The sequence below is a fragment of the Myotis brandtii genome, unplaced genomic scaffold, assembly GCF_000412655.1.
Source record: "Myotis brandtii unplaced genomic scaffold, ASM41265v1 scaffold617, whole genome shotgun sequence".
Taxonomy (NCBI): domain Eukaryota; kingdom Metazoa; phylum Chordata; class Mammalia; order Chiroptera; family Vespertilionidae; genus Myotis; species Myotis brandtii.
Genome location: NW_005370351.1, coordinates 24,595 through 52,547, shown reverse-complemented (window position 1 = coordinate 52,547; position 27,953 = coordinate 24,595). Strand labels below are relative to the sequence as shown.

The window sequence follows — 27,953 nt, the reverse complement described above, 5'->3', positions numbered from 1 at the left end:
GAGAGTCTCCTATAAGAATCTGAGTTTCACTATAGTTATGAAGGTAGTACAGGGGGGGGAAACAAACAAAATTGTGGAATCACAATTGAAAAAAATTCAGAAACAGTGTCAGCATGTACTAATTGCTGGGGGTACAAAGAAGAATTGGACAGGGACTTTATCCCCAAGAAATTTATACTGGAAGGAGTAAGGTGGATGTTGATGGGAAAACATACGAGAGCCTTGCCAGCATCTTTATAGCAGGGTAACAAGATAGGAGGGGGACAAAACAGGGACTGGGTGATGTGTCAAAAAAGGTTTGTAACAGAGTAGGCACCAATTTGTTTATCTTGAGTTTCTGGGTTCATCTTAAGTGACAGAAAAGTTAATGAAAGAATCAGAGCTAGCTGATGTTAGAAATAAATTAATACCCCTATCTTGTGATTTGAATAGAGCTATAGTTCTAAAACTAACTCATAGTACTTTCAAAAAGTTGTCAGAAACCATAAGTGTGTGCTGGAGGCTGGGCTCCTTTGTTTTGGGCCAAATCTTATGGACTAAACTAACTTGCTTCAGGAAACATTTGCCATAGTGCGATATAAACTAAATTGCACCTTTTCCCAAGTCATTTTATCATCTATATAATATATTGCTGGTGTTTTTATAAGTTGAAAGAATATTTTCCCCTGCAATAAATAAGTTTGTAATAAGTGTGAGATGGATTTATCATGAATTGAATGAAGCTTAAGCTTCAGGGTTCTTCACTTGCATAAGTCCCTTCCAAGTTCTAGCAAGTTGGAGGGCCTGTCACTTTTCATATTCACAATTTTGCATATTTTTATTAGGATTTCCAAAAACAGATGAGGTTCAGTCTCCACAAAACCTTGATTCACCCCTGGTTTTCAGGTAATTATATTTCAGTAAGTTTACTGAGTGAAATCTGTTATTGACAGACACTGAAAGAACAAGTTAACAGTGTGGTAAAGAGTCCATTTTGGATCTGAAATCCACCTCAGAGACATGCTGAGTGTATTAATAAAGTAACACTTTTTGAATGGTAGTCATAAGCCTATTCTTTTCAGATAAAATCAGGAATGAAATATATTATGGAAAACCAGCAGTGGTTGATAATCCTAAATGTTAAATCTACTTATTTTTTCTGACTTTAAAGTGCTTCTCCTTCATTCACCTACATAGGTCCAGACTGATGGCTTATTTTAAAAACTTATTTTACTTCATTTATTCTAAAAATACTCTACAATGTAGAAAGGCTATAGCTTATCCAGATGGAGCCCATTCACATGCTGCGTGTCTGTGTTTCATTAATATCGTGCCACGAACATCATCAGTAAGAGAGAAAAAGGAAAATCCAAGCCTTATCCCTATTGAAATATTTCCCCCACTGTTGAGAATATCAGTGAGGTATGTCAGTCCACACTATGAAGGCAAATTGAGCTGTGGTCACATAGACACCCTAATGCTCCCTGTTCAACTAGCATTGATTGGTTCCCTTTAGATACCTGTGAGCATACAAGATACTATGTGTATTGTCATCAGGTTTTGTTAGGTACTGAAATCCTGGCAGCTCCTTTTTAGATTCTAGAAGGCATAAGCACTAAAGATAAAAATAACTATCATTTAGGATGACTTAGGGTGGTGGTTTTATTTGTAATGGTTCAAAAGTTTTGAGATTGTCATACCCAGCAGCTATGATGAGACTTTTCTTCTTCCAACTGCATCTTATTCTTCCCATCTGTATAGCAAGGTGTCTTCTTTCTCTCAAAAGCAGAGTAATTCTTCCGCTGCCCATAATGTTTCTTTGACACCTGCCTTTATTAGGAGCTTATTATGTTTCAGGCACTACACTTAGTACTTTCATTACTGTACAAATAAGATAGTGTGCCTAAAGCTCTTAGAATAGTGCTTGGTACATGGTAAATGCTCATTACAAGTTAGCTCACACTATATCTCATTCTCATTTTCCCAAAACAATTCTTGTGATGTAGATATTATCCCCATTGAAACTTAGAGACTTTGGATAACTTGCCTAGTTTCACACTGTTAATAAGGGGTAGAACCCTTATGAGTTTTGCAACTAATTTTCTATTCTTTTTATTTAGCTACTATGACTAATGCTACTATGAACATTCACATACAAGTGTTTGTATGGATATATGTTTTTTATTGATTTCAGAGAGGAAGGGAAAGGGAGAAAGAGAGAAATATCAATGATGAGAGAGAATCATTGATTGGCTGCCTCCTGCATGCCACCAACTGGGAATTGAGCCCACAACCTGGGCATGTGCCCTTGATCAGAATCGAACCCAGAACCCTTCAGTCCCCAGGCTGATGCTCTAACCACTGATCACCCCAGCTAGGGCTGGATATATGTTTTTAATTCTCTTGGGTGCATACATAGGAGTGAAATTTCTGGGTCATATAGCAACTCTATGTTTAACTTTTTTTCAAAATATATTTTATTGATTTTTTTACAGAGAGGAAGGGAGAGGGATAGTTAGAAACATTGATGAGAGAGAAACATCGATCAGCTACCTCCACACCCCCTATTGGGGTTGTGCCTGCAACAAGGGTACATGCCCTTGACTGGAATTGAACCTCGGACCCCCGGGCCGACACTCCATCCACTGAGCCAAACCAGTTAGGGCCATGTTTAACTTTTTTGAGGAACTGCCCAACTGTTTCCCATAGTGGCTTCACTATTTTGCATTCTCACCAACAATGTATAAGGATTCCAATTCCTCCATATCCTTGCCAGCATTTATTATTGTCTATCTGCTTGGTTATAGCCATCTTAGTGAATGTAAAGTCGTATCTAATAGTGGCTTTGATCTGTATTTCCCTAATGACTTAAGACATTGAGCACCTTTCCATGTGCTTATTGGCCATTATATCTCTTTTGGAGAAATGTTTTTAAATCTTTTGCCCATTTTAAAATTTGGTTATTTACTTTTTATTGAGTTGTAAGAGATCTTTATATATTCTGGATGTAGGACTTTATCAAATATATAATTTGAAAATATTTTCTCCCATTCTATGAGTTCTCTTTTCATTTTCTTGATAGTGTCCTTTGAGGCCTGGAAGTCTTCAGTTTTATAAAGTCTAATTTATCTATTTTTTCTTCAGTTTGTGCCTTTAGTATCATATCTAAGAAACCATTGGGCTAATATAAGGTCATAGAGATTTACTCCTTGCTTTCTTCTAAGAGTTGTACAGCTTTAACTCTTACACTTAGGTATTTGATTCATTTTGAGTTAATTTTTATATATGGTGTGAAGTATAGGTAGAATCCAACTTTATTATTTTGCATGTGGATATACAGTTGTCTCAGCCCCATTTAAAAAGACGATTCTTTGCACATCGAATTGTTTTGGCATCCTTGTTGAAAATAGACAATACATGTGAGGGTTTATTTCTGGATTGTCAATTTGTTCCATTGATTTATATGTCTAGCCTTAGGCCGTACCACACTGTGACTGCTGTGGCTTTGAATTGGGTTTTGAATCCAGGACCTATGAGTCCTCCCATGTTGTTCTTTATCAAGATTGTTTTGGCTTTCTCTGTCCTTTGAATTGCCACATGATTTTAGAATTAGCTTGTACATTTTTGAAAAGTCATTTGGGATTTTGACAGGGGTTGCATTGAAACCATAGATCAATTTGGGGAGTAGGGCCATTTTAACAGTATCATCTTCTAATCCATGAACACAGCATGTCTTTCTATTTATTTACATCTTAATTTTTTTAAGCAATGTTGGTTTAGTTTTTAGTATAAGAGTCATGAAGTTTGGTTAAATTTTTTACTAAGTATTTCATTCTTTCTGATGCTATTATAGATGAAACAAGAGGCCCGGTGCACAAATTCATGCACTGGTGGGATCCCTTGGCCTGGCCTGTGGGATCGGGGCAAAACCGGCTCTCAGACATCCCCCAAGGGGTCCCAGATTGCAAGAGGGTGCAGGCCAGGCCAAGGAACCCCACAGGTGCACGATCGGATCCGGGGAGAGACACAGAAGGTTGGCCAGCTGGAGAGTGACCATGGGAGGGTTCCAGGGCGTGTCAGCCCTTCTTGCTCAGTCCCGATCAGCCAGACCCCAGCAACAAGCTAACCTACCAGTGTGAGCGAGCGTCTGCTCCCTGGTGGTCAGTGTACGTCATAGTGAGTGGTTGAGTGGCTTTAGCATATCATTAGCATATGCTCAGATTGGTTGAATGCTTTGATTGGTTGAATGGCCGACTGGTCGACACGACACTTTGCATATTAGGCTTTTATTATATAAGATTATTTTCTTAATTTCATTTTTGGATTACTCATTGCTCAATGTGTATAGAAATACAGCTAATTTTTTCATATTGGTCTTATATCCTGCAACCTTCAGCGGTCTTGTACCCCTGAATGTATTAGCAGTAATAGTTTGTTTTCTTAAAATATATTTTTATTGATTTCAGAGAGGAAGGGAGAGGGAGAAAGATAGATAGAAAAAACATCAGTGATAAGAGAGAATTATTCATCTGCTGCTTCCTACATCTCCCACACTGGGGATCAAGCCTGCAACCTAGTCATGTGTCTTGACCAGGAATTGAACCGTGACTCCTGCTTCGTAGGTCGATGCTCAACCACTGAGCTACACTGGCCAGGCTAGCGGTAATAGTTTTTTATTTTTTAGATTCCCAGGAATATGTCTCATGGTCTTTCAGTTTCCCGGGCATATGTTGGAGCACTTCAGAGTCTCTGTAGACATCTTATTTCTCAGCTTTTCCTTTTAACTTTTGTTGTCAGCCTATTTTTTACACCAACTTTTATCCATTGCCTCAGCAGCTGCCATGTTAAAACATTTACATGAAATGGTTTTCACAAAATACCCTCTGAGGACAGAGGCTTTAGGGGCTAGGCAGCTCTCAGGTCAAAAACAAGCCTTTAAAGTGTGGTCTTCCAGGGAACCACCAGATAGGTAAAACGACAGTTCTTTGGGAATATGATTTCATTCCATTCTGCTTTCTGTGGTACTGGGGCTGTGGGCTGTTTTTCAAGGTTACCCCAGGGATGGAGAGCAAAGCTCTAGGATGAGTTAAAGCAACACAGATCACTGTTCTTACAGAAAGCAATAATTTCTCTTGACTAAATGTTCCCTGGATTCCTCCAAGCCTGATGGCTAAATTTACAGTTTGAAAAAGTTGATTCTGACCATTTTTTGCCAGTTGTTTTTTAGGGATGACTTACTTCACTGTTTTCACTGATTTGCCTACAACATGGTTTTAAATTTCTAAAGTCTCAATGACTCTAAGCTAGTTAAATATTTAATCATGGCTGATCATTAGGAAACAGGAATAAAAAGAAAAAGAATGTAATTCTCATAGAGGCTGTCCCAGGTGGGTACATGAAATTTGAAAAGGGATTTCTATATCTAGTGGTCTCAGAATTAAGGTTAAAGTAGCAGCTATTTTAAAACCCCTCTTCTTAATGGGGCTTAAACATGGGTTTTAAGGTCAGAACTGAGTTCAAATTCCAGCTCTGCTTTTTACTAGCTTGACAACCTAGGACAACTTATATAACCTCACTGTGCCTCAGCTTCCTCATTTGTAAAACAGGGTAATAATATATATCAATAAAGTTATTGTTAGGATTAAATATGAAATGTTCATTACAGATGCCCAGTAGCCTAATAGATATTAGCTGTAATAATCATCTTTATAATAGTCTGCAAAAGTATACTAATGACTTTAGAGTAGTTAACCTAAAGACAGATTTTCTTTTCTTCTTGTTTTTTGTTTGTCTTGTTTTACTTGTATGTTTTATAGAATTGAGAAGAACATTTATTTCAGCATTGGGAATAAAAATTTGTGTCAATTAACAAATTTGTTCATTTTTATTGATATATAATCAAAGTGTTATTTATTTATTAAACGAACATCTATTAAATACCTAGTAAATGTGCCCTGGCCTGTTTGGCTCAGTGGATAGAGCATCGGCCTGCGGACTGAAGGGTCCCAGGTTTGATTTCAGTCAAGGGCATGTACCTTGGTTGCAGGCATATCCCAGTTGGGGGTGTGCAGGAGGCAGCTAATCGATGTTTCTCTCTCATTGATGTTTCTAACTGTCTATCCTCGCCCTTCCTCTCTGTAAAAAATCAATAAAATATATTTTAAAAAATAATAAATAAATACCTAGTAAATGTCAGGCACTAACAGTCCAAGAAATTGACAAGTAAACAGGTGATTTACATACAATGTAACAAAGCCTGTGATATAAAAATACACATAGAAGTATGTGATAGGAGCATGGCTTTCACCAGTTCCTCTTAGATTTATCCTCTTTTTGGCTCCAAAACCAAGGAGTTAGTCCTATTTTTCTCTTTAACTGGGTGGTTTAAATTGGATTTTTAAAATTTTCTGGAGATGAAAGAAAAGCACCTTGAATTATGGAGGACACTAGAAATAGTAATTTCTGTAGAGTAGGAGCTTCCTATCAGCATAGTCACTAATAGGGTTTTTTTTTCTCTTTTTTAAAATATATTTTTATTGATTTCAGAGAGGAAGGGAGAGGGAGAAATAGAAACATAAATGATGAGAAAGAATCATTGATTGGCTGCCTCTTGCACGCCCCCTACTGGGGATCAAACCCGCAACCCCGGGATTGTGCCCTGACCTGGGAATCGAACCATTACCTCCTGTTTCATAGGTCAACGCTCAACCACTGAATCACACCAGCCGGGCATTAATAGAGTTTTCAATCTGATAAATTCTTTGGCATACTTTTTTATTTGCTATTCACTTTTTCCCTATTTTTTACATGTTCTTCTCCATTTTGTCATTTAGAGACCTGGGTAGTTCCCCAAAAAAGTATGCTTTAGGGATTCTTAAGGGTAATCTAAAGGTAAAGACAGAAAATGATTTCTTTAACCTTCAAGTTTTGTACCAACAAAATGAATATAAGCTTTCATGGCACTTACTGAAAACGCAGACAGTTTTAATTCTATTGCATTTTTCAGAATCCTCAATCGTAACCCTCTGACAACCGTTCAAGATCCTTATCTTTTTAACTTGCCAGCATTGAAATATTTGTAAGTATTGCAACAATTTCGTGGCTCATGAGATGATTTCTGCTCTTTCTTACTTTCATCCAAGATTAAATATTTTGCATTTTGATTAAAAAGTCATAATTTAAATTTTAACTAGGTTATTGAAAATGACTATTAGCACAGAAAAATGATAAAGACTGTACAAGAGCAACACAGCCAGGAGAGGAAGGGAGCAGTGTTGAACAACACATTCAGACATGAAACATGCAGATGCATGTAGAAGTACCATTGATCTCAGAAAGAAAAAAGGAATAAGTTGTACATTACATATATATTTTAAAAAGAATAATCAAGTTGTGGTTGCAATTGAGAAAGACAAATAGGATAATGGTAAAAAGAATAAACACAGATTGTACTGTTCACCAAAGTAATTAATTTGATGATGCAAATAAATTTAAATTTCTTCAAGAAGAGCTCTCAGAAAATATCACCTATGGCAAATAAATTCTTGAGTTGGCTTGACAGAGAAGCCAGAATTGAAGTAGATATAGAATTGTTGTCTTTGAGTTCATATCATGCATGTTTGGTCCTTCTCCTTCAGAGACATGGGAGCAACCCAAGTGTCATTTACAACAGTTGATAACATCCTCAAGATGACCCTTACACTGGAAAAACTGTAAGTTGGTTTTTCTTTTACTTATTTTCACTTAGTTACTATTTTAGGTTTGCTTTATTATTTTCGTAAGTCAGGTTTATTGAGGTATAATTTTTATTAAATAAAATTCACTCTTTTAACTCTGGCCAGTGTTTTTTAATGGTAAGAGCATTGGCCCCCACACTGAAGGGTCTCAGATTTAATATCCAGTCCAGAGCATGTACCTGGGTTGCAGGTTTGATCCCTGGCCCTGGTTGGGTGCCTGCAGAAGGCAACCAATCAATGTGCTTTTCTCATATCAATGTTTCTCTCTCTCTCTCTCCCCTCTCCCCACCTTCCCTCCCTTCCACTTTCTCAGAGAAAAAAAAAAATCAGTGGAAAAAATATCCTCGGGTGAGGATTAACAAAAATAAAAAATCACTTTTAAAGTGTACAGTTTAGTGAGTTTTGGCAACTGTGTAGTTTTGATCAATGTACCACCATCACATTAGAGATACAGAACACTTTTGTCATCCCATAAAGGCTCCTCATATTTCTTTGCAGTCAATTCTTCCTCCCACCACCAGCCCCTGGTGAGCACCAATCTGATTTTTGTCATTATAGCCTTGCCTTTTCCAGGATGTCTTACAAATGAAATCATGTAGAGTGTAGCCCAGCAGTTCTCAACCTGTGGGTTGCGACCCCTTTGGGGGTCGAACGACCCTTTCATAGGGGTCTCCTAAGACCATCGGAAAACACATATAATTACATATTGTTTTTATGATTAATCACTATGTTTTAATTATGTTCAATTTGTAACAATGAAAATACATCCTGCATATTTACATTACGATTCATAACAGTAGCAAAATTACAGTAATGAAGTAGCAACGAAAATAAATTTTTGGTTGGGGGTCACCACAACATGAGGAACTGTATTAAAGTGTCGTGGCATTAGGAAGGTTGAGAACCACTGGTGTAGCCTTTTGTATTTGGCTTCTTTCATGTAGCATAACCCCCTTTTTAAAATAAATGTATACATGTTGCTGCATCTATTAGTAGCACTTTACTTTTTATTGCTGCATAGTATTCTAATTGTGTGTATACACCAGTTTGTTTATGCAGTCATCAGTTAATGGATATTTGAGTTGTTCCTAGTTTTTTGGTTTTTAAGAATAAAGCTGCTAAAAACACTCACATGGCCCAGCTGTGAGTGACTCAACAGTTGAGAGTCAACTTATGGGTCAGTGGGTCATGGTTCAATTCCCAGTCAAGGCACATGCGTAGGCTGTGGACTTGCAACAGGCAGCTGGCCAATGGTTCTATCTCATCATTGATGTTTCTATCTCCCTCTTCCTCTCTGAAATAATATATATATATACACATACATATGTATATATTTTAAAAACTAGAGCACAAGTGTATTAATCACATTGGAGGGAACCCGATTAAAAATAAAAACACTCACATACAGGTCTTTGTGTAAAAATACATTTTCATTACTTTGGGGTAAAATACCTACTGTGGGGTTGCTGCATCATATGCTGAGTACATATTTAATTAGTTAAGAAACTGCTAAACTGTGTTCTAAAGTGGTTGTACCATCTTGCCTTACCACCAGCAGTAGATGAGAGCTGCAATTGCTTCACATTTTCACCTGACCTATATATTTCTCTTAGAGGCCCAGTGCACGAAATTCATGCACGGGGTGGGGGGGTCCCTCAGCCCAAACTGTGCGCTTTCGCAGTAAGCCTAAGCCATCAGTCAGACATCCTTAGCGCTGCCATGGAGGCAGGAGAGGCTCCCGTCACTGCCGCTGCGCTCGCCAGTTGTGAACCCAGCTCAGGGCTTTTAGCTGAGCAACACTCCCCCTGTGGGAGCGCACTGATCACCAGGAGGCAGCTCCTGCATTGAGTGTCTGCCCCCTCGTGGTCAGTGTGTGTCATAGCGACCCGTCATTCCGCCATTCAGTTGATTTGCATATTAGCCTTTTATTATATAGGATGTTTTTTTAATTAGCCTTTCTAGTAGGAATCCTATATAATAAGAGAGAGATATGCAAATTAGGCCAGGACATCACGACCAGCTCAGAGCATGCCCCCAGCCCCAGCGGACACACACCACACACCAGGGTTAGGGGTGGGCTCCAAGTGGCTGCTGCGTGGCTCGGAACCCGCCCCTAACCCCGGCACCGCCCAGTTCCAAGGCCACTCCCACCGGGGTTTCGTGGGCAGGCGCTGCACCGCCTGCCCTGGGAGCCTTCCTGCCCTGGGAGTAAGGCCCCCGGTGGGAGTGTGGCACTGCCCAGCTCCGAGGCCACTTCTGCCAGGGATTCACGGGCAGGCATGCCATGCTGTCTGCCCTGGAAAATTAAATTTTGAGGAACTCGAATTCATCAAACTCTAATTCAGCAATGTTTTTCTTATTTGGTTTGTGCTTTTTTGTTCTTATCTAAGAATTTTTTTGTGTAAGAACCCATTGTCTAATCCAGTGGTTCCCAAACTTATTTGGCCTACCGCCCCCTTTCCAGAAAAAATATTACTCAGCGCCCCCTGGAAATTAATTTTTTTAAAATTTTAATAGCAATTAAACAGAAAGATATATGTATTAATGTTTCTACCTTTTTCGTAAAATATAGTAAAGAAAGGTGTAAATTAGAAACATTGAAGTTTGAAATTATGAAACTATTTATTGAACTCAGAATAGAAAGGTAATACAAAAAAAGTTAAAACAAATGCACCTGTGGCCATCACCGCCCCCCTGGATCGCTGCAGCGCCCACCAGGGCGCGGTAGCGCCCACTTTGGGAATCAGTGGTCTAATCCAAAATCACATAGATTTTCTTCTATGTTTTCTTCCAGATGTTGTCTAGTTATGTTTAGGTCTATGATCCATTTTGAGAAAGTTTTCTATATGGTGTAAAGTAAGGGTCAGAGGTTTTTTTTTTTTGTTTGGTTTTTGTTTTAAAAAAATATTTCTGTGGACCCCTATTGTGACAGTTTATTATAGAACTTATTGCATCTTAAATTGTGCTACCCGTCCCAATATGGCAGGCTAATAGAAACTTGCTGTTATGCTAAGGGTAGTTGAGAAGGTTACATGAAATTAGTATAGGAAAGGGCTCTGCTATTACCAGTGTGCTCCAACTGCGTCTGACAGGCCAGCCTACAGATGACCGCCATCTGCACACTGTTGTATCTGTTGGTGATTGTCTAACCTCATATTCCTCAGTTCTCCCACAGCATCTGCCACAGTCAATCCTTCCCTTGTCAGTTAGATGACTTCCTCTAGGATATTCAAAATCATTGCTCTGTAGAACTATAATACTATTAATGCACTGAAGAAATTAAATTCCTACACTATAATATTACATAATAAAGAGTTGAAATTCCAATTTTCCCAGTTGTCTACATCATTTACTTCTAACAACTTTTTGAGGTATAATCGACATAATAATTTTGTTTATAAATATATATTGTGTTTATATACACTCATATGTTTTCTTGTAGAAGTTTCATAGTAATAGGTTTTACATTTAGGTCTTTCAACCAATATATATTCATATACCACAAAACCATCACCAAAATCAAACTGTCTATAACCTCAGAAATTTTCATCATGTCTCTTCGTAATTTTTCCTTCCATTCCTCCTTACCATCCCCAATTCTTGTGCAAGCATCGGTCTGCTTTCTGTTGCTATAGGTTAGTTTGTATTTTCTAGAATTTTATATAAATGGAATCATACTGTATCTACTCTTTTCTAACTGGCTTCCTTTACTCAGATGATTATTTTAAGATTCATTCATGTTGTTATGTGTATAGATAATTCATTTCTTTTTATTGCTGAAAAGTATTTTATTATATATGGATATATCAGTATTTTTCAACTGATGTATCAGTATTGATGGCTATTTGAGTTGTTCCAATTTTTTTACTATTACAAATAAAGCTATTATGAATATTTATGTGCAAGTCTTTTTATGGAAATATACTTTTATTTCTCCTGATAAATACCTGGAAGTGAAATGACTGGAACAAAAGGTAGGTGTATGTTTAAGTTTTAAAAAAACTATTTTCCAAAATGGTTGTAGATTTTACATTCCCACCATTGTATGAGAATTTCATTTTCTTCACATGTTTGCCAATATCTGGTATGGCCATTCTGTTTAATTTTATATAGTTTAATAGGTGTGTAGTGGTATCTCAGTGTAGGTCTAATTTGCATTTCCCTAATGTTTAATAATGTAAAATATATTTTCATATGTTTATTTGCCATCTGTATATCTTTGAATCATTTATCTATTTTACATTGAGTTTGGGTTATTTACATATTCTGGAAACAAGTCCTATGTTAAATATGTCAATTGGTAAGTATTTGCTCCCATTCTGTGGCTTGTCTCTTCATTCTTCCAAGAGTGTTCTTTGTGGGGCAGAAATTCTTAATTTCGATAATGTTCAATTAATCCCTTTTTTGTTTTTTATAGATTCTGCTTTTGGTATTGTATCTAAGAAATCTTGCCCAATTCAAGGTTATAAAGATTTTCTTATATGTTTTCTTGTAGAAGTTCTATAGTTCAAGGTTTTACATTTAGATCTTTCAACCAATTTAAGTCCATTTCTGTATATGGTTTGGGTTGAAGTTCACTTTTCTTACATGGAGATATCCAATTGTCCCAGCACCGTTCATTGAAAAGACTATTCTTTCTCCATTTTTTAGCTGGCATTATTCTATAAATAATAGCTTCTCTCTTTTCTTTTTGAGTATCATTGTGAACTCATGGGCTCTTCTTTAAAATAATTACTTTATATTTTATTAACATTATTCTTTGTGGTTGGGAGAAGGAGATACATCTGAATTAAACTACAGATCAGTGTCACCCAGTTATAATCTCTATCACATTTATTCTAGGCATCCCATACCCATTGCCATTCTTACCCTTCTGTTGAGCACTTCTTTCCTCCTTTCTATTTATTTACAATATTCATAAATAGCAAATGGCCAACTGATCCCTATAAAACTCTTCAGGAGATAATGCCCCAACAATTCTTTTTTGCCCAACCCTGTGGTAGCCTTGGCCTACCTCTTCTACCTATTCAGGTAATTCCTTTGCCACTAATTTAATTCTTTGTGTTTCCATTTATAGGATCTTACCTAGCCGTTTGGCCTGCTGCCTCTGCCACTTTAAAAATAGTATTGAGGCTGTTGCCAAGTCAATCAAACTGCATTGTGACAATGAGTGTCTGGTAAAAACACATTGTGGTGAGTCTGAATTACCCATGATAAATTTTTTAATTTTTATTTTGTTTTCATTTGTAATCAATGATGATAAGTTTGTAAGCAAATGAGGTAACTGCATTATTTCTATTCATTTACTCAGAGTTCAACTCCAAAATTTTAAGAACTACTCCTTGCTAAGAGTCTGATGAAGGGAAGGGTATTTCCATTAATGGCCACATCGTGTGTGTTGTGCTCTCTGCTGGGTGCTTTACTTCCAAATGAGAACTTGTTCATTAGTGTGTCACAGTTTGTAAATTCTTTTGTGTGCATTAGGTTTCAATTGCCCTTTGCAGTGTACACAGATATAGATACATTTTTATTTTGTTTTTGCAAGTTTATGAAAAGAATACAAATGATGCTGATTTATGTAAGTTTTATTTGGAACCTGAGAGTTTTTGGATCCATCACCAGAAGCTGCTACCCAGCCCTTCTAAGGCATGGGAGGGCTCTTTCTTAGACTGTCCAACTCTGAACTTGTTCTGAAGCACAAGGTTTTCTATCCACCAAACAGTCCTGTGCTTTTAAGTATTTTTCTCCACATTAGGTTTATTGGCAGCTACTTGATAACTTCCAAAAGATATTTCATGCCCAGATAACTTGAATATGGGTTTTTGTCAGTGATCTGGGGCACATCATAAATAATACTGCTGTGCTACTTACATAAAGTCAGTGTTGCTTATTTTTCAGAACAATGTTTTGACCAATTATATTACTCCCTTCTGCCCCAACAGTGGGCAGATTAGCCATTTTAATCTCCTTTTAAGGTGAGTAAAAACAAGACCAGAAAGGGCTAAGAGCTGTCACCTAGAGCTCCCAGTTTTGGGCTCTCCGTAAGCCTATGCTCCTCTTTCCCAGGACGTTACCTCCTTCTCTCACCCTTATCACCACCAGCAATACTTTTAATTCTTCTGAAAATTCTTGTGTACCAGCTGCACAATGGTGCACTTGAGTTTCACACAATCAGAAGCTTTTGATGGTTCCCCAAGTACAGCTGAAAATATAAGAAATGACATGAAATGTTAGCAAAGTAGGCATCTGACAAAAGTTATTTTTTACCTTATGTATTTTAGAACCCCAAGTATTATTCCATAGATTTATTGAACATTCCACAGTGGTACACAACCTGGCAAGTCTCTTAATGTACATCCCAGATGCCTGCCTAAATCTTAAGCACAGAGCGAGGGTAGACATACTGTTTTTTCTGTATAGAGCCGTCTGTTATGGGGCTGGCATATGTGGAGGCAGGGCCCAAGTGAAGAATCGGTGAGGTAGTGGAGAAGGGTGTGTCCAGATGAGGACATGTTAGCAGTGGGGGTTAATCGTGGGCATCTGTGATGGTAGCAAGAACACAAGCATCCTGAAGAGTGGAGAGAGGCAGGCTCAGGCCCCCTATGCATCTGAAGCAGGACAGGATGGGGGCGTGAATGTGAGGAGTTCACAGTAGATCTGTAGAGCGTCTAACTGAGTGGGTCTTCCAGCCCTGGCTTTCCTCCAGTAACTGGCTGTTGGCCCTTGGGGACCAATGGTATAATCCTAAATATAGTCACCATATGTCATGCTATGGAATGTTCTAAGTAACCACTTTTTAAAAAGATGCATTTTCTCCTTTTGTTGTGTCAAAAATCATAGGTTTAAGTTGGGGTTTATTTTTCTCCTCTCTAAATGGCACTCAAATACTTGCTGATTCCCTATGTAATGGACTGGGATGTATGGCTATGGACTGACAAATAGCTGTCCCATGAGTCTTTCAATATCAAATGTGGTATCTTTTTTGACAGATGAACAAGTACTTACAGAACGACCATTCATGAAAATATTAGAAGACCGGAAAAACTACAACAGCAGTGAGCTGACAATTGAGCCAGAGAGGACAGCCCCAAAGAAAAATAGCGAGACTTTGTCAGCCTTCATGAGTGAGCAGCTAGACTTTAATGATAAAAAAAATGATATTATTAGTGCACTGAATTACATATTGCCTTATTTCTTTCTTGAAAATAAATTTTTATTGACTTCGAGAGGAAGGGAGAGGGAGAGAGATAGAAACAACAATGATGAGAGAGAATAATTGATCAGCTGCCTCCTCCACGCTCCTCACTGGGGATGGAGCCTGCATCCTAGGTATGTGCCCTAACTGGGAATCGAACTGTGACCTCCTGGTTCATAGGTGAATGCTCACCACTGAGCACACTGACCTGGCAGCCTTATTCTTGGAAAAATATCTAGAAGATACAGAATCAATGTTATTACCATTCATTAAACTCCCCTTTTCAAATGTACACAATGCAGATATGCCCCTGAGTCATTTGATAAACAACAGACGGAACCCTTCCCTTAAACCTGAATTATACAATTCAAGTTTCAAAAATAAATTGAGGAAACTCTATTTTCTGGAACAGGCCTCCTGATGAAATTGCTTGATGAGCAGCAGGAAGTAAAGGTTTCCAAGGAAGAGTTGGATACAGAACAATGGAAAAATGAGAGGATGGAAGCCCCGGGGGAACAGGAAGAGGAGGAGTCAAATGAGGTGAGGACAGCTCCTGAAACACGGAACCGGGCTTTTAGTCAGTTTAGGACATGCCATGAAAGTACTCAGGCAAGAAGACTAGGGGCACCTCATCTGAATTTTGTCTTGACCATGTGACTTTGGCGAAAATAGTGATCTCTCATTTTGCTCATTTAGGAATTGTACCCCTGTTCTAGGGTAGAGGAGAAGAGGACCTAACACCCAAAATAAGTAAATTGTACAAGAAAATGCTGATTCTCAGATTACATAACACATTAGATTTGGTATGTTCTTGAAGAACCTATACGTTAGCTATTTACCTGGAAGAGTGGGATTTTAGAATAATAGTTACAAATAGTTAGCTATTCTCTAGAATAGGCTAGCTAATAGTTATTTTTTTTTATCCCATCTGTCTCTTTGGTGTTTTGGTGGGGTTTTTTTAATGTTCTTTTTTTTTTCCAGTTCAGAAATGAAGTGCCAGGATATAAGAACTACAACAAAGTCATCATAGCATCACCTGTGATTGCAGTAGTAGCTTTTTATTTCGTAGTTTTCTGTCTCATTGCGGTAAGACAACAGTTAATTCAGATTTCCAATATATTTTCTGTTTTTAGAGGAGGTTCAGAACCCACAACCTGAAAATCAAAGCCACTGTCCCACCTACTCCTACTAGATACTCCTCTTTATTCATGAGCACTGAGATATGATTTGTTCTTTTATTACAAATTTATATTCCATGGATTTTAAAATGAATCCCATTCCCAGAGATCTCTCTGGAATTGAAATCAAGGTAAGTCACTAGACTATTTTGAAACTTAAGTTTGATAGGTCAGAATTGACATGATAGCAAAATTTCTTCAACTCAAAATGAACGATGTCGAGTGATGCACTCATTACTCTCTTTCTCCATTGATTTATTTCCTTGTTGGCTGAAATGAGAAGAGATGTAGAATCACCACCCTCGTGGAGCTATGCCACCCTAGCAGACAGGACATGGCAAAAATGATAAAATTGTGATCTTGTCAATTCTTAAAGTTTACTTAGCAGCTTTCTTCTCCAGTGTGTAAGGCACGGTGTAAGTAGATTCAGTTAAAACACTGCAGCCTAAATCCTGCATCAGGCTTCTCTAAAGCATGACATGTTAGAGTCACCTGTTCCCAGAGCTTGTCTGTGTCCCTTTTGTTCAATTACATAATGGTGTACTTTCCCTACAGGCAGATTGCTGACATTAAAAGAGTGATTTAATAAGCTGACAATCTTGACTCTACTCCATAAATCCAACATAATATATTTTATTTACTCTTTCAACAGTCATGGCAGCCCTCCATTCCAGCCAAAGCCACCCCTCACCATAACCTAGCCACACCAGGCCCATTCCCACATTTTTGGGGGCCTTTGCCCATCTAAAATTCCCTTATTTTGCTCTGCCTGGGGAAATCCTGTGACTCTCTCAAAAGCCAGCTCAAGTTCATCTGTCCTCATGAAGCCTTCCTTGAGAACTCCAGCCCTCCTGGTCCTAGTCCTTTTGTGAAATTGGTACCATTTTGTGTGGGGGAGGGACAATAGTAAGTCATTCCCCTCCCCTGAGAACTTAAAAATGTGGTAAGCAATTTTTTAAAAGGTGGCTCTCCCAGAGAGAAATACCAAGGTCAACACATCATGGAGCAGAGCCGTGATGTGTAAGGACCAAATGGCTTCCTGGTCTATCAGACTGGAGTAAAACCTGATGAGATGCATTAACTGCTAAAGAGAAATAATGTCTATCTGCAGGAGGATTGGTCAGTAGTAAAAGCAGAGAATAGGTGAAGAAGAGACCAACATGAGCATTGTCCATCCTAACATTTCCTAAGGGTAGAGATGTCATCTCTGGCAGCATATGTGGAGAGTCAGGCCCACTAGCCTGGCTGTGCCTGTCTGGGAGTTGAATGGATTTGGCTTATTCAGTCCTTTTCATTAAACATTGGATTTGGCTGATTTCTTTTGTTCTTTTTTAAAAATATATTTTTATTGATTTCAGAGAGGAAGGGAGAGGGGGGAGAGAGCTAGAAACATCAATGATAAGAATCATTGATCGTCTGCCTCCTGCACGCCCCCTCCTGGGGATTGAGCCTGCAACCCAGGCATGTGCCCTTGACCAGAATCAAACCCGGACCCTTCAGTCCGCAGGCCTGATGCTCTATCCACTGAGCCACACCAGCTAGGGCTCCTTTTGTTCTTATTCTGTTCTCTGATTGTGCTTTAGTGTGCCATGGTGGCCTATCTCTACAGAATGTGTTTCCCTGATCATGTAGAAGCACAGATGCTGTGGAACAGATGCAGTTCTCACTGTCAGGTCATAATCTGGCATTCTGATTTTTTATTAATCCTGCAGTGTTGATAAATTGAGACTTCCACGATAGGAAGAAGTGAGTTTTCTCTTGGTGAAGAGAGTCTTATTTCTGAGCCTAGCAGCCTGGGGAGTAGCTTGGGGTCAACTTGCCAAGACCTCTGGAAAGAAAGTAATTGGCCATTGCCTAGACAGTACCCTCTACATCTCCAGGTGGCATATAGCCTTTTGCTTTTTTTTGGAATTTCTACAAACTCCTATACTGCATTTAATTTCTGTGTGGTTTATCCTTGGATTTGTATTTACTTATGTTGTTTCATTATTTTCTCTTCCTACTTAGATGATAAACTTTTTGAGCATGTCATGTTTTGTAGTGGATAGTAATGGTGTTCAAAGGAAGAAAGATGGGGCAATTCTACAATGAGGAGTAATGCAACCTAATATTTGTTTGAAGTAGCATACAGAGTGTAGCAATAGACAGACCTGTGTGTTCCTAAGACTTCTGAAATGTCACCTTTTAGTATTATAGTCTGTGGAAGAAAAATGAAGAAATGGTAATGGAAAAGCTACCTATCTAGTATTTGAGGGGAAAATAACAACAGATCTCTGTTTCTCACCTCAAACAAACATATTTACATAAATGCAAAAAAAACACACCCATAAAAGTACTAGAAGAAAATAAAAGGCAATATTTTAATTTATTTTATTATTTTAAAAAAATCTTCACCCATTGCTTTCCATTGCTTTCTTTTAGAGAGAGAAGTAGGGAAAGAAGGACGGGGAAGAGAGAGAGAGAGGTGTGAAAGACACATCTATTGGTTGCCTCCTGCAGGAGCTTCCACCGGGCCATGCAGGTACGTGACCTTGACTGGGGATTGAACCTGCAACCCTTTGGTGGGAGGGCTGACTCTTTAACCAGTGAGAAACACTGGCCAGGGCTTATTTTTATTTTTTAAATATTTTTATTGATTTTTAGTGAGAGAGGAGGGGAGGAGAGGGAAAAACAGCTACCTCCTGCATACCCTTACTGGGAATTGAGCCAGCAACCCAGGCATGTGCCCTGACCGGGAATCGAACAATGACCTCCTGGTTTATAGATCAGCGCTCAACCACTGAGGCATACTGGCTGGATTGGACCAGCAGCCTCCCAATGCATGGGATAATGTCCAACTGAGCCACATCAGCCAGGGCTAGGAGCAATATTTTTATAACCTGGTGTCGGGAAAGAGCTTTCTGCGTCTAATACCACAGGCAGAAATCACCTTGTCTGTGACACCATTACCAGGCTTAGCACTGGTTTATGTCAAGCATAGATGGAAAGTTTTCCATGTATTATCTGATTCAATCTCCACAATCCTGTGAGGACCATAGTACTGTCTTCTTCCATAGATGGAGATCAACTTAAGGCCCCAGTGGCAAAACCAAAAACAGAATCCTGTTTTGCCTGACTACAAAGCTTGTGCTTCTTACTCCACTGTTCTGTCTTCTTAGAAAAGACAAAAACACTGGGGCCCTGGTTTTGTTCAGTGGTTAGAGCATCGCCCCACACACCAAATGGTCACAGGTTTGATTCCTGGTCCAGGGCACGTACCTGGTTGCACATGCCATGTGGAAGGCAACCAGTGGATGTGTCTCTCTCACATCCATTGCTCTCTCTCACACTTTCTCTCTCTCCCACCCTTTCCCTTCTTCCCTTCTCTCTCTGAAAAGTAATGGGGAAAATACCCTCAGGTGAGGATTAACAAAAAAAAAACACACACACACACACACAAAAACCACTGGGGAATATTTGAAACATTGAAATTCAATGAAAGCCACTGAAAGGATTAAGTTATCTCTATTATAAAAGGCCAGTGGCCATAATGCCATAATGACCAAATGATCAGTCACCAGGAGGTGCATTGATGGGTCTCACAGCACGGTGGGTTTGGCTGTCACGTGATTTCGTGCACTGAGCCTCTGGTTTAATATAAAAAGAGTTCCAAAAATCGACAGGAAGAAGACAGTCAAGGGTGTAAGAGGGCAAGGGCTTTGAAGACTAGGATGTGTGTAGACAGTTTGTCACCATATCTGACAGCTTCCCATGGCTTATGGGATGTGGATTTTGTTAGTGAGGCCTTTGTCATCTCAAGTATGTAAATAGTCTGATCTTTTTTAGCCCTTTTTATAACATTTATTGTTATTTCTAATTTTTTAACTTGATCATTGACTTTGTTTTTAGTGTGGTTGACTTCTTTTCTTTCTACATGAATATCCAATTGTTTTAAAATTTTTTATTGGATGGCTCTTTCTTTACTGATCTAAAATTCTTTGTCAGGACTCTATTCTGTTGATTCAGTTGTCTTTTTCTGTATCACTAGGTAATAGCAGTATCACTATTAATTACAATTCCTTTATATTTTGACTTCTGATAGGGTAAGCTCCTGATTTTTTATCTTTTTTATAAATTTCATAGCTATTCTTGCACATTTTCTCTACCAAATGTCAGCTGGCCAGTTTTTGTTTAAAAACTATTTTCGGCCCTGCCTGATGTGACTTACTTGGTGGGCGCGTTATTCTATGCACCAAAGGGTGGTGTGTTTGATTCCCGGTCAGGGCACATGCCCATATTTCGGGTTTGATCCCTGGTCAGAAGTGGTTTGTAGGCAACCCATTGATGTTTCTTGCTCACACAGATGTTTCTCTCTTACATCGATGTTTCTCTCTCTACCTCTTTTTCCTCTCTATAAAATCAATTAAAAAAACACACCTATCTTGGAATTTGAATAAGATTGCATTGCATCTGTAGGTTTAATTTGAGGAGAATTGACATCTTTACAGAATTCTAGGGACAGGATACCTCATGTGTATTCTCTTACTGGCCTTTAGAAGAGTTTTAATGTTTTTATTACATAGGTCTTAACACATTTTTTGTTAAGTTTATTTCTGGGTACTTTATGTATTTATTGTAAATGGGTTCTCTCATTTTTTTTTTGTTATTTGTGGTATGTAGGAAAGATATTGAGGTTTGCATGTTGATCTCTTTTTTTAAATATATTTTTTATTGATTTTAGAAAGGAAGGGAGAGGGAGAGAGAGAGAGAAACATCAATGATGAGAATCATTGATCGGCTGTCTCCTGAACGCTCCCCACTGGGGATGGAACCCATAACCCAGGCATCGAACCTGGGACCCTTCAGTCTGCAGGCTGATACTCTATCCACTAAGCAAACCAGCTATGGCTGCATGTTGATCTCTTGATTTTGGATTTAGCCATATTACTGAATTGTATTACTGCCAATAAAAGTTTAATCTCCCCCTAACCAGTTTGGCTCAGTTGATAGAGCGTTGGCCTTCGGACTGAAGGGTCCTGGGTTGGATTCCGGTCAAGGGCACATGCCCAGTTGTGGGCTTGATCCCCAGTAGGGGGTGTGCAAGAGGCAGCTGATCCATGATTCTCTCTCATCATGGATATTTCTATCTCTCCCTCTCCCTATCTGAAATCATTAAAAATATATTTTTTAAATAGTTTAATCTATGGCTCTTGGGCTTTTTAGGTTGTGCATCATCTCATGTGCAAATAGGTTTTGTCTCTTTCTTTCCAGTACTTCATTTTTCTTATTAAATTGATTAGGACCTCCTCACCAATGATGAATAGTATCAGTAATAACTGGCATCCTACTCTTGTCCTTGACCTAAAACAAAGCTGCTGTGTAGATTTCTGGTAGATACTTTCATTTTCTTTTCTACTTCTAAGAGTTTTTATTGGGAATTATCTGCTGAATGTTATCTGAAACAGCCAATAAAATGCATTGCCAACTGCATGCAAGGTCCTAAGTTAAGACTATGGAAGAGTCAAAGGACTAGGCAGAGTTTTTGTCCTCAAAAGAGTTATCATCTCACTTAAAAGGGAAGGAATCATGGCAGGAATCAAAGCTTTAGAGACAGTGGTCATTCTGATGAATAATCATGATGTTGTTTTCTCCCAAAACAGATTTGTCACAGTAAGGAGGCTTCAAAAGAAAGCTCAAGGTAAATATGAGTCTGGTGATTTTTAAAATAGAATTTTAGCACTAGAGGAACTTTCTCTAAGCGGCCAGAGGTGACCTCTGAAAATGGTTCATTATTCACTGAGTCAGAAAACCCAACAAAATCATGGAAGTCCAGAGGTTTAAACCTTTTTGTTCACTTTAAGCACACTTGTGAAACTGCCCATGCCACCAAGGGTATGCATATTCAAAAAACCACCAAGCATCTGAAGGATGTCACTTTACAGAAGCAGTGTGTGCCATTCTGTCATTACAATGGTGGAGTTGGTAGGTGTGCCCAGGCCAAAGAGTGGGGCTGGGTGCAAGGTCAGTGGCCTAAAAAGAGTGCTGAATTTTTGCTGTACGTACTTAAAAATGCAGAAATCAACACCAAGCTTAAAGGTTTAGACGTAGATTCTCTGGTCATTAAGTACATCCAGGTGAACAAAGCTCCCAAAATGCAGTGCAGAACTTACAGAGCTCATGGGCAGATTAACCCATACATGAGCTCTCCCTGCCACAGTGAGGTGATCCTTATTGGAAAAGAGCAGATTGTTCCTAAAACAGAAAAGAAGGTTGCACAGAAGAAAAAGATATCCCAGAAGAAGAAAAAAAAAAAAACAAACCCAAAAACTTATGGTCTGGGAGTAAATTCATTATTTTTTAAAAAATACAGAAGAATTCATAACTCATCTATTTCAATCTCCTCATTTTACAGCGAGGAAACCATCAAATTTGGAAAGAATAGTTATTTATCCTGATGCTTTGCCTAGATTTTGCAAAAATGGCTCCTTAGCCAAAGCTGAAATAGAACGGACTGGCACAGATGCGTCTGCTGTCACTACCCCTTTAAGGAGATGGTATAGAGGGAGAGGTCTTGGTTGTATGTGTTTCTGCTAGTGATGGAGGTTCTGGGGAAAGAGTAGGGAAGGCCACATGGTCTTAGGGTAAAGACACTAGTCTCCTTTAAGGCTGATGAAAGGTAGAATATATGAGTCCTTCCTGCAAATTAGCAGGAAAACCTCGATATAACAGACTAATTTGAGCAAGGGTGTGTCCTTTAAGCCAAAAGTCTATTAAATAATAAAGTAGGTTTTCCAAATGCATATGTTAAAATGACACTTTGTAATTAATTCACTGTTATTTTAAACAAATTTTAGAATGACATTTTAGATTACCTGTTTTTACTTATGTAGTCTCATTTGTGTAATTAAAATTATATATGAAAAGTTTAATTTCACAGAAAAATTTTCTGTATTTCTGTAATTTCAAATTTATACTGAACAGGTCTAGTAAATGCATGCATTCACTAGTCACTGAGAGTAAACAAATGCACACGGCTGGGGCTTAGCAACACCTCAGAACCGTGCCTGCACACATTAAAACTGCTGCAGAAAGTCATGCAGTGTAATTACTTCCTAATCATTTCCCAATCATTTTTTATAAGGAGTGACTCTTGGATTTAAATATGTAGACTATAGTTGTAGATATATAATATTTACTTACATAAATACTACAGTGTTTTTTGTAACATATGACCTATTTGCTAAAATTTGTTTAAAGTAATAATGAATTAATAACAAAAAATAACCTGTTAATTTAATTATAAGCAAACTTTGCTTAAAAGCATTTTAAAATTGACAGGGTATTATTTTCACATATGACATATGGACCAGAAATTTTGTCTGTTAAATCCAAAGTCCAAATGTAGGTCCCCAAAATCGAGGCCTTACTGTACCAGTTTTCAGGCCCCTACTCTCTCTATTCCCTTTATCTAAATTCATAAAATTTTAACTGGGAAAGACCTTATACAGTAGTTTGTCTTTTTCTTTAATAAAAAGGAAATGGAGAAGGGGAAAGGGAAAGAAAATACCTTGCCCATTGTTAGGGTCTTTTCCATTGATTGTATTGTGCTTGGGATATGAGCTACATTTTATGTCACAACTCATTACACACATGCCAGACATAAGTAGTTTCTTTTTTTTTAAACATATTTTATTGATTTTTTACAGAGAGGAAGGGAGAGGGATAGACAGTTAGAAACATCGATGAGAGAGAAACATCGATCAGCTGCCTCCTGCACACCCCCCACTGGGGATGTGCCCGCAACCAAGGTACATGCCCTTGACCGGAATCGAACCCGGGACCCTTCAGTCTACAGGTCGACGCTCTATCCACTGAGCCAAACCGGTCAGGGTGACATAAGTAGTTTCTAAAACAATATTATTATGCACTCTGATTTTTTTCTGTTTGTATTAAAAAAACAAGACTTTGTATTTTAGTGTCTGTTATGACCTTTAAACTGATTTCACAATTCACCCCTTCATCAGTGGCAGTCAGCAAGCTAGATAACTTTGTGAGTTGGAGTCAGATATTTAGTTGGTGTGATTTAACTTACAGGATAAGGCAACTAGGAAAATAAAAACACCCCTCACCCTGCCCCAGCAAATGATGCATGTGAGACTAAAAACAGATGTAAAATGATTCTGGAGAGTGTAAACTGCTTCTGCCCAGTGTGGTTGTGCTTTTTAAAAATTTTTTCACTGCATGAGGGCACTTGTGCAAGTGCCAAGAAGGTGAGTGGGGCTGAAAATCATACCTATATCCCATGCCAAGCTGTAAGGGTCACCGGAGGAGGAACACATGAGGCCAAAAGGGGTAAAGAATGATAAATTCTGGAATTTTGGCCTGGTGCATAAAATTTGTGTACTGGGGGTTCCCTCAGCCTGGCCTGCACCTTCTCGCAGTCCAGGAGCCCTCAGGGGATGTCCAACTGACGGCTTCCTCCTGGGGAGGGGCCTAAGCCAGCAGTTGGACATCCTTAGCACTGCCGCAGGGTGGGAGAGGCTCCCACCACCGCTGCTGCACTTGCCAGCCGTGAGCTGGCTCAGGGCTTCTGGCTGAGTGGCGCTCCCCCTGTGGGAGTGCACTGACCACTAGGGGGCAGCTCCTGCATTGAGCATCTGCCCCCTGGTGGTCAGTGCACATCATAGCAACCAGTTGTTCCACTGATGGGTCGATTTGCTTATTAGCCTTTTATTATATAGGATTGTTACATCTGCTAGCAGAAGGGCTGAGACCAAAATGGCATCAGCAGGGCAGAGTAGAGGGAGCAGGATATTTATGTTTCTTGTAAAGGTCAGTCAGACTAACTGGTTAAATCAGGTGTAGGTGGTCCACTGGGAACTGGGTGAAGCAGTTTACTGGAAACCAAAGGCTGTTAATCATGAGACCTACAATGAGAAACTGGTCGGTGAACAGGAAAATTGCTTGGAGGGGAAAGAGCCCCAAGCAGGGCATGATGGAGTGCAAGAATATGTCTAACATTCCAGCCTCTCGTTTTTCCCCCTGTAAGCTGGGATTCCTATAAGCTGGGGTTCCTGCAAGCTGGGGTGGATGAGAGATGCTGATCTCATTCTTCTGTAGCTTCTTCATGCTTAGGTGGGGTGTAGAGATGCCCCTAATTAGTCAGTGATAGAGGGAGGAGATAATATCTAGAGTAGGTCTGGAATAGCATCATTTCCCCTATGGATCTGATTGCCTGAATATGGTTTTGGAGGAAGGAGGAAAGGGCTCTTAGGATGCCCAGGCCAAAGACGAGTGCCAAGACGAACATTAAGAGGGGTCCACCCAGAAGTAAAAGCCAGGAGGTCCAGTTAAGATTCTGTAGCCAGGAACCCCAAGATTCTGAAAGTTGTTGTCAGACTTTTGAGGCGCTATCGACCAGTTTTTTTGCCCTATCTCTTACTATGCCAGACTGATTGGTGTAAAAACAGCATTTTTCCTCTTTCTCAGCTGTGCGGAGGTCAGGTCCTGTCCGATTTTGCTGCCAGGGAATCTGTCTCATACTGTACTGAGTCAACACTCAGGGCAGTTTCCTCTAAGCTTTCTGCAAAGTCTTTGGATAGGCTCTGATAATAGGAAAGGGAGGTTGCCAGTCCCCCTATACCAGTGCCTAGGCCTATAGCTTTTCCTATGCAGGCAAGGAAGGGAAGGAGGGCAGTACCTCTCCCGATCCAAGTGTAAGCAGTGAGAGGAACCTTGAAGGACCGATTAGTAGGGGCAATGTCTGTTTCAGAGGTGAGATAGATTAGGGTGCAGGTCCCAGTCCAGTTGACTGGGAGACAGAGATAGGTATCCTCAGGACCAACTTTTACGTTCCAAGTCACTCAACAAGACCGCTTTCGAGCCTTCACCAACTAGTTGCTTGGAGAAATCATGCTACTGCAACCCCTCACTCCAATCATGAGGAATCTATACAGTGTTCCAGATGACTACAATCAAAGTCCATCCCCTTATGATCTCGATGTCCCCCCTAGGTAACTATAGAAGATATGACCTTCGTCCCTATTCCATAAAACAAAAAGAATGGAATATTAGATCTGATCAAATAATTGAATGGATAAATCCTCCCCTGGGAACTGATCTTTGCACCACTTCACAACCAATATTCCCTTTCGCTTAGACTACATTCCACTTGCTAAGACCCGTATCTTTCCCTTCAGGACTGGTCCAGAGAATTGTCTGCCCAGAAAAAGCCCACCTATAATCCTTTAAAATCTCTGACTCCCTGTCCCTGGGTGCTGGTGCCATTTTGAAAGGGCTCAGCCCATCTGGTTTTCCAGATGACATAATAACCCTAACCCTATAACCCCTTACCACTTTGGCCTCATGCGTTCCTCTTTCAGTGACCCTAACACAAGCCACATACATAGGTCTCCCAGAGGTATTGCAGGGGCATTTTAAACACACACAGAGGACTTCTCGAAGCCCACTATGCAAGGAATTGTTTTTTAAGTGCCAGGTCTGTGGTGATTTTGCTTGGGAGTATGGACCCAGGTAACCATTTAGTCCTAATAAGAGCTATATGTGTAAGAGACATGGAATCACTAATTGTCAGCATGTATTTTCTTCCAAGGGGCTCTCTTGCAAGTGGCCAGCAGAACAAATCAGCAGAATACCAGCTGGAGGTAAATTTGAGGAAGATAAAGTACTATGGTGGGACAAAGCAGGGGAAACTCAGAGTTCAGATTTCCCTCTCTGTTTTGTAGGAGGGCGGTTTCTGCAGAAGACTGTTTCTTTGGCTGAAGAATCTGTTTGCATCTTTCCTGGCCATATTTAAGAAAAATGAGCAGAAGTCTCAGGATACAACTGAGAATGTAGCTTTCCTAAAAATGTAAATGATTAGGAACAATTTAGAATTCTTATCTAAAATGAGGAAATAATGAATAGTTTAATTGTTTTTTTCAAGAGTAAAAGCCTTGGCCTTCTTCTTCTTACCCCAGGGAACAGAGTGAAGAAGCCACAGGAGAGAGGATAAATACATCAGAATATCCTGCTGAAGAGGCAGCAGAGGAAAGTGAAGAATAAAACCTCCACTGATTGAACTACATCCTCAGCCTTATTAGCATTATTAAACATACTAGAGGCCTGTTGCATGAAAAGATTCGTGCAATAGGCCTTCCCTTCCCCTGGCTGCCGACACCGGTTTTCCTCCGGCTTCCGGGACCTAGGCCTTTGCTCCGGCCGGAGGCGCCTTCAAGTCTCTCGCTGCTCCGGCGGCCAGAGGCGCCTTCAAGCCTCTCACTGCTCTGGTGGCCGGAGCTGCCTTCAGTCTTCGCTCCACCACTTTGCACCTACATATGCAAATTAACCACCATCTTTGTTGGCGGTTAATTTGCATATCTCGCTGGCTAGCCAATGGGAGGCGTAGTGAAGGTACGGTCAATTTCAATCTTTGTCTATATTAGATAGGATATTTCAAACTAGAGGCCCGGTGCACAAAAATTTGTGCACTCAGGGGGGTCCCTCAGCCCGGCGTATGCCCTCTTGCAGTCTGGGACTCCTCGGAGGATGTCCACCTGCTGGCTTAGGCCCCGCTCCCTGGGAGATCGGGCCCAAGCTGGCAGTCAGACATCCCTCTGGCAGCCTGGCAGCCCTCGGGGGATGTCCACTTGCCAGCAGGGAGCAGGCCTAAGCTGCAGTCAGACATCCTTAGCGCTGCTGAGGAGGCGTGAGTGGCTCCTACCACCACCGCTGTGCTGGCAGCCATCAGCCTGGCTTGTGGCTGAGCAGAGCTCCCCCTGTGGGAGCACACTGACCACCAGGGGGCAGCTCCTGCATTGAGCGTCTGCCCCCTGGTGGTCAGTGTGTGTCATAGTGACCAGTCATTCCCAGTCTTTCTGCTGTTAG

At 39.8% G+C, this 27,953-nt stretch overlaps 2 protein-coding genes and 1 pseudogene across 2 annotated transcripts in view; 2 read left to right on the top strand and 1 right to left on the bottom strand.

Annotated features, from left to right (window-relative positions):
• The window catches only part of LOC102244686 (leucine-rich repeat-containing protein 37A), a 40,885-nt gene extending 13,650 nt beyond the window's left edge, over window positions 1–27,235 (top strand). Inside the window, exons 6-15 of the mRNA XM_005879935.2 lie at window positions 6,986–7,057; window positions 7,617–7,691; window positions 12,793–12,908; window positions 14,705–14,839; window positions 15,323–15,450; window positions 15,892–15,996; window positions 21,728–21,765; window positions 26,680–26,731; window positions 26,813–26,937; window positions 27,047–27,235. Of these exons, the coding sequence (XP_005879997.2) occupies window positions 6,986–7,057; window positions 7,617–7,691; window positions 12,793–12,908; window positions 14,705–14,839; window positions 15,323–15,450; window positions 15,892–15,996; window positions 21,728–21,765; window positions 26,680–26,731; window positions 26,813–26,937; window positions 27,047–27,131 (931 nt within the window). The 3' untranslated portion in view covers window positions 27,132–27,235. The remainder of the gene's footprint in view (window positions 1–6,985; window positions 7,058–7,616; window positions 7,692–12,792; window positions 12,909–14,704; window positions 14,840–15,322; window positions 15,451–15,891; window positions 15,997–21,727; window positions 21,766–26,679; window positions 26,732–26,812; window positions 26,938–27,046) is intronic.
• Window positions 13,088–27,953, bottom strand: part of LOC106723647 — a 30,463-nt gene continuing 15,597 nt past the window's right edge. The window contains exon 3 of the mRNA XM_014528095.1: window positions 13,088–13,917. Within this exon, the coding sequence (XP_014383581.1) occupies window positions 13,826–13,917 (92 nt within the window). The 3' untranslated portion in view covers window positions 13,088–13,825. The remainder of the gene's footprint in view (window positions 13,918–27,953) is intronic.
• On the top strand, window positions 21,891–22,522 carry LOC106723646 (annotated as a pseudogene).